The sequence below is a fragment of the Esox lucius genome, chromosome 24, assembly GCF_011004845.1.
Source record: "Esox lucius isolate fEsoLuc1 chromosome 24, fEsoLuc1.pri, whole genome shotgun sequence".
NCBI lineage: Eukaryota > Metazoa > Chordata > Actinopteri > Esociformes > Esocidae > Esox > Esox lucius.
Genome location: NC_047592.1, coordinates 27,368,864 through 27,376,077, shown reverse-complemented (window position 1 = coordinate 27,376,077; position 7,214 = coordinate 27,368,864). Strand labels below are relative to the sequence as shown.

General features: G+C 42.4%; 1 protein-coding gene across 3 annotated transcripts; it reads left to right on the top strand.

The window, feature by feature from the left end:
- The first annotated feature begins 241 nt into the window (after positions 1 to 241).
- Positions 242 to 7,214, top strand: LOC105020531 (polyadenylate-binding protein-interacting protein 2B). 3 transcript variants are annotated; one of them, XM_010887660.5, is made up of 4 exons: positions 242 to 741; positions 3,809 to 3,981; positions 4,886 to 5,062; positions 5,201 to 7,214. In XM_010887660.5, the coding sequence occupies exons 1-4, from the start codon at positions 450 to 452 to the stop codon at positions 5,255 to 5,257; spliced, it is 699 nt and encodes a 232-aa protein (XP_010885962.3). In that variant the 5' UTR covers positions 242 to 449; the 3' UTR covers positions 5,258 to 7,214. The 3 variants fall into 3 exon arrangements, with proteins under 3 accessions (XP_010885962.3, XP_010885964.1, XP_019899151.1); XM_010887662.5 differs by lacking the exon at positions 242 to 741 and adding an exon at positions 1,209 to 1,418; XM_020043592.3 differs by lacking the exon at positions 242 to 741 and adding an exon at positions 1,858 to 2,592.

Below are 7,214 nucleotides of genomic sequence, written 5' to 3'. Positions count from 1 at the left end.
GTTGTTGGGTGCCTCACAAGAATTTCATTTTGGAGGATTACCTGTATTGTTCGATGCATTTGACAAATACTCTTTGAAACTTGGATACACAATTACTCGTCATATTTTATATAATTTTTAATTTTCTGCTAAATTTGTGTATACCAACTTCCCCTTACAGCACCAGTTTGGGGTGGTCCCAACAACTTTCCTCTGTTCTTTTGGACCATCGCTACCAAGGCTAGTAGACAATGGAAGTGATGTACGAAGACTACTTGTAGATTGGAGATTTGGCAACTGTGAATTAGGACACATAACTAACTTGACTCAAGAACGATCTTGTAAAGGCGCGTAGGCAACTGGAAAAAAGTTACTGTATCAGGCAGTAAATTGTAGCACTGTGGGATTTTGTTTTGTACTTAGTTTGTGAAAAAAGGGACGATTAAGCTACTTGTTTTTCTCTGTATTAGATGATTGACAACACACCCCACCAATTGTTGGTGTCTATGGTTGAACAATCGGGCTCACGTGACCGTTTCCAGACTCGCCATTGTGGCACAAATCGTAATTTTCGATGTTCTCTACTATGGCAAATAACAGGGAAAAACGGACAGAGACGCATATTTACGAATCTTAAATTCGGATCTATTAAGTTGTTTTGTTGTGGGATATTTCGTATTATACCGGGAAGTGCTGGGCGCATAGAAGCTGTGTCGTTTAGTGTTTACCACGGGTTTTGTTTACCACATTTCAACTTGGTTGGTGAGTACAGGCAGCAGTTATAGTAGCTAACGGTACTGTTGTTATTGGATAGCGACAAACGTTAGGTTGCTAACAGCTGAGGCTGTGTTTTTTTTTATGTGGACTTAATACCATCACATTGTTTGCGTTGCTTGATGAGAATCAAAACAAATCTAGCAAAAGGACACGGCGGGTTTCTCAAAACATTTGCACGTTTCTCATACGATTAGTTGCTTTATTTTGCTTTTCTGTGTTAGCAAGCTAGCTAACAGTTGTATAGCTACTATGCAAATACATTATTTGCTTACTGATGTAGCGCTAGCTATGAATAGATGTAATAATATCCTCCTGCGCTAAGTTCTACTAGTACTACTATGAAAACCTACAAAAACGTTTTCATAATAAGAGTCTTTAGTGTTTCTATACAATATTCCAGCACTGTGACGTTCCGTGTAATCGTACGCATGTGTCGGTCGGTGTGTTTTGGTGTTGGTGAAAGACCGGGGAGGAGGGAATGAAAGAGGATGGGGTGCTTGTTGGATGTTTGTTCAAGCATAGACCACATGACCACCGTGCTCCTAATGTATTTAGCTAACGTTAGCTAGCATAGCTTGCTTAGCTGGAAATCTTCGACTCTCCTCTACATATTAAAAAGTTTATTTTGCAGTGTGAAAAAACACGAAACCACGGGATGCCAGGTATGACTTTCGAACCCCCGCTTAGGTTTTACGACGTGGATTTCGTAGCGACGCACTCGAACTCTGGAGCTTGCGTCTTGACCTGATTCTGTGCAAATTGCAATGCTTTGACCTAGCTAGCAATACTAGCGGGCTAGTTGTGTCTCTGACGCATCAATCCATTGTCACAATGAGAATGGACGCCTTGCATTGTTATTTGGTTCTGGCATTATATAATCAGAAATTGTGATTGTTACATATTTTTGCTAATGCTTCTGAGAACTGTCCGTTCCAAAACATGTGAATTGTCAAACTTTTTTGACATTTAGGTAACCAACTCTCATAGCTAGCGTTGTCATTCTTTTTTAGGCCCATGGTGGTAACATGATGTAGCCAGCTAGCTTTACCTACAAGGCACTCACTAAGCTCTCCCAATCCTTTTAACCGTTATAGCTAACTCGCTAATGTCATGTGTCATCTTATGTGTGGCCTGTTGCAACCAGTCTTGTCGTTGTTCGCTTTGTTACCTGCTTTGTCTCAGTTGGCTAACGGGCTTTTTGGCAAGGCATTAAACGGGTGCATTATTAGTAATGAATGGAAGGCATGTTTGTAATTAATACGCATCAAAACCATAACAGTACAGTTCTTCCGTTAAAAACAGTCTAAAAAGTGGAAATCTGCTTTTCAAAATGTACACCAGCTGATTGTAATAGTTGTTTACATTTCTGAAATGCACATAGCCAGCACTAGTGTGTATCACGGTTCCACATTTACGACCCCATATACCCGACATCACACAACAATGTTTGTAAGTGATCGCGCAACTAAATTAGAAAGCTAGTAGCGATATACACACGTTTTAGTAAATCAGAGTTTATCGTTAAATGCACACGTGGTTTGTGTGACGTAAGATAACTAATTGTCCTGCACTGCAGTATTACAGTAGCACGCTAACTCCAGTGTACGTTAGCTAGCTACATACTTAATGCCGTTTATGTCGACTAGCTCGTGATGCAAGCTATACCTCGGATATAGCTAACTAGCATTCACCAAAGTGCAGTATTCCCCAATGGCTACACGCTACGCATGTTTTGTTTGAAAAGCAAGTTATATTACATAAGTACCATTACATGGCCTTACACGTTTATTGACAGAAGCTACAAATATACCTTGGTCCATATTGCAGTCCAATCAGGTGTGCACATATTTTTACCTTTCTTGTTAGCTTTGCATGTCGTTTTTTTTGTGCAACAGGTGAAGCTTGTCTTTGTTAATGCACTTATAGTAGTTGTATGACTGCTCTGATAAAAAAATGTATCTGGTTTTCTACATCCATGTTGTTAGCGATATGTTTCTTGCTATTGTAAACGGTATGTATTAACATTTGTACTCACACACAGTTGCGGTGGGATAATGATTTGTCACAGAAAACAGTTTAGTTATTGCATCACGTGTACCTCCTTTACATTAATGACATAGAAAGATTAGGCCTTGATATGCTGTTTATCGTGTTGAATGACACTGAAATGACCAGCGCACTACTTTTGACCAATATGTTTGTTTGTTACAGATGTAAGCCCCCAATGTTGCAGATTTGGTTATCACCAAAAGTTATTGCAATATTATTGACATTTTGGAGTAAACATTCTGATAATACATGTTTTTTTTTCATATTGGTGAGCATTCACCATATTATGAAAACGTAAGTTATTTTTTGTAGACTCTTACCCTGACTGATTTAAAGAAGCTATTATAATGGGTAAATGCCTTGCTCATATATTTGCATCCACCCTGCTTCTGAGCGACTGTGGATGTAGCTTAGGAGACGTAGTTATTACACCAGACAGAACAGTATACTTTTTTGGGTGCTTCTCAGAACTGTAACAGAATTGTAATAAGTTCATACAATTACATTTTCAGGATATTACTTGACACAATATGTTGGATTGCTTTGACTACTATGATTCTGATGACTTGGACAGCAGAAAATAATATTCTAAAGTCAAGACATGTCTACTGTTGTTCTAGATCAAGACTTAATGTGCTAAGCAATATACCAGACAATCACACCTGCTTCATTGCCAGGGCCAGCCATTGTGGTGACTACCTTGGAGGAGTGAAATGCTGATAGACTTTCCACCTTGTTGGAGAATGCCATTTCGTTAACAGATCTAACAAAAGGGACTTGTAAATGGTCTTTATTTACCACATGTCAGTGTTGGAGTGCTGATCTTGGATCAGTTTGGTCTTTTACAACACAGTGAAACACATGGTCATGGGAACTGTTCCTAGATCTGCACTCACAAGCCCTAGGTCCGGCCTGGATGATTCCTTCTGACTTCAGTGGTATGAATAAAGGTGTTTTTGTGTCCGCGTGTAACCATGCGCCCTTACCTCTTCTGTCCAACTAGAGCCGTCTGAGATGAGTGGTCCTGAGGTAGCGAAGACGCCGGGGGGCGGGGCCCCGGGGAAGGAAGGCAAGGAGCCTGTAGCCAATGGCCATGCAGGAGAGAGCGAGCAGGGAGTTGACAATCCCTTTGCTGAATACATGTGGATGGAGAATGAGGATGCTTACAACAGACAGGTTAGCCCATCACACAACACTCCTGATGGATTGACACCTGACAAACAGACCAAGGCTACTGATAGCAGTTTGAGACACGCCCACAATATGTGGGTGTTTGTTGGCATCTGAGCCGCAACTCTCTTCCCTGCTCTTTCTCCCTTCCCATTACTCCCTTCTAGGAGATGTTGGATGAGATTGATATATCTGAGCCTGGGGCCCCCCATGGGATGGGGCAGAGTCGGCATTCCAGAGATAAACACTGTAGGGACGAGCGATCTGATGTATTTCTCTGTTCTTATTTCTGTTCTAGACGGAACGGAGCAACTGATGAAGTATCATTTCAGCTTGGCTCACTGAACAGACTCTTAATCTCACTCTTCCTTTTTATCATTCATCATCATACTTGTTTTTTCCCTGTTTACTCACCTTATGTATTTCTTCAGAAGCATTGTGACAGTTTTCAATCATTCTCCTCTCACTATTGTGCTGTTTCCTTCCCTCTGACCACCAGTAAATTATCTCCATCCCGCTTGCTTTCAGTGCAGGCCAGGGCTGTAAATCAGCTGCAAATCGAATACCCTACCATGCCCTCTTCCTGCTTGCCAGCCATGAGCTTCAGAACAGAGCCGCTACCTCTCACTGGCTTTCAGGTGTAGGTTTTGTGGGAGTGCTATTCTCTGTCTCTATATAGATGCTTAACCCTTCACAATTCACCACTCTCTTTGAGTAGTGTAGCCAATGGAGCAGGGCTCTTTGTCAACACGTTATTTCACTTGTTTTCTTGTTATTTCTCTCCCCCTCCTATTTATCTTCTAATTTCTTTCCATTATTTGTAATTTTCTCATCAAGATCAGAAGTCCCCAAGAGCATTGGTCCACAAGAACAGCTAAACTCTGTCTCATTACCCCCCCCCCCATGTCAGGTTGAAGAGGAGTTGTTGGAACAGGAGTTCTTGGAGCGTTGTTTCCAGGAGATGTTGGATGAAGAAGACCAGGATTGGTTCATCCCGGCCAGGGACCTTCCCTCGGGGGTGGGGCAGATCCAGCAACAGTTCAATGGCCTGTCGGTCAGTGACGGGGGAAACGCAGAGGAGATGGCGGTGAGCATGGAAACACACTGTGTGGACTGCGAATTTTATTGTATATTGTAATTGTTTAGTAAAATGTTATTTTTCTCATGCTTTCTTTCTCTCTCCCTTTCTGTAATCATCGCCCCACCCTTCCATCTCTCCCTGCAGAGGAAGAGCAACTTGAACCCCGATGCGAAGGAGTTCATTCCAGGGGTGAAATACTAAAAGTCCCCCTCACCCCCGAGGAACGCCCACACTCACACAACACGCAAACACAACCTTGCAGAGACTCTGGCGGCCTCAACCGCAACACACACAGACAAACACGCATTCACACACACGTCCAGGGTGTGTAGGTAGAAACCCATAGGGGGGTGGGGGGATTTTTTTTTCTTTAAGCTTTTTATGTTCTGATTGTTTTCACTTGTAAAGTAAGGGACAGGTGCGGGCAGGGAGGGGGTACCAGTATCACCACAACTTTAGAACTGGCACTGCTGCTGCTTTTCCATTCAGGAGGCGCTGTCCTAAAATGGCATCCTATTCCTTGTGGAATGGGTTGTTTTTTTTTGACTAGTGCCCTGTGTGCAGTCAAATGTATTGCACTCCACAGGCAAAACGGTGCCTTTCTGGATGCACAGAGTCACGTACATGCACAGAACCAGCAAACTTTTTACAGCTTTTACGGTTGCCATGTTGGCACCTAGAAAGCTCCATGATAATCCAACAAGCGAATCGCAAATGGCACCCCTTTCAAACCATACATTGCCCTACCTGGTGGTAAGTTGTGCGGTACATAGGAAATAAGGTGCCATTTTGAGGTCAGCATTTATACGTATCGTGGCGGCCATGTTGGTGCCAGAATGTTCCGCGACATAACCATTCGAATTGGAATCCAACAAAGGATGCTCTTGTCGATTTTGTAGAACATTGACTGGTGCCATCATGGGTGACACACCGTTGGCCATCCTAGAATTATGTATATACGCACGCCTCTTTTCAAAATAGACATCCAAAATACCCTCTTCAATAGACCTTCTCTTTTCCCCTTCATCAACCATACATCTGTGTAGAGCTGTTTTTATTTCTCACCAGGCCTGGTTCCAAACTAATTACTCGGCTCACCTATACCCTACACCTTAAGATTCACTGGTCAAAGTTCTAGTCTATTCACCATATGGTCATACTTTTAAATCAAACGAGGGGGAAGGGGCGGCTACAAATTCATATTTATCAGTTGGCTGGCTAACTTTGAAGAGAAAAACAAGTGACTTTCTAGATCATTAAGAAAGCTAAACTTATGTTTTTGGTTGTTGAATCAATTAGACTGTATTTATGCTATTTCTGGATATCTAAGTTGGCTTCATCCTGATTTTTTTGTATGCCGCCCCAATCAAGAAAACACGCTATAAAGAATAGTATTTGTCGGGTTGTCTGGGATGGGTAACCTTTGAACTAGGGTGAGGGGGCTAGGATAATATTGTTTGGGTTGGAACAGGGCCATCTCTCTGACTTGCACCTCAAATGCCCCCCCCCCCCCCCCCCCCCCCCCCCCCCCCTTACCAAACGCAGTCTGCTATGCAGGCAGTCGGGGGACGGGGGCGCGATCTGGGACCCTTGTTTTCTATCTCAGTACTGAAAGAACAGAAGCATCATGTTAAACTCCTGTTGATCGATAATGTTGATCAACCCCTGATCAGGTTTATCTGTTTAAAAATCAAATCTTTTTTTCAAGCAGCTATTTTGTGTGTCTCTTGGGCTGCAGTGGCCTGTGGTCAAAAGCTAAATGTGTTACACATGGCACCCTATTCCCTTCAAAAGTAGTTCCCTACTTTTAACCAGAGCCTGTGGCATTGGCTATGAGCTCCTACTGGACCCTGGTGAAAGTAGTGCACTTCATAGATAATAGAAGCCATTTCGGAGTCACAAGTAATCTCAGCCATTACAGGGGAAACACGCTAAAACAAACCGTTAGGGTTTTTGGGAGGTTAGAATGAACAGGTGAGGTTAACCAACCACAGGTCACATGCAACCCAGGTCAACCAATAGGAATTGTCCGCCGGGTGGATTTACATAAAAATCATTTTTGTGATTTTCAGTTGGAAAAAGTCCTGATGACAGTACGAATTTCAATAAAAAGAGAAAAAAAAGATGAATAAAGTTGAAAAACTGCAGGTAAATGTTT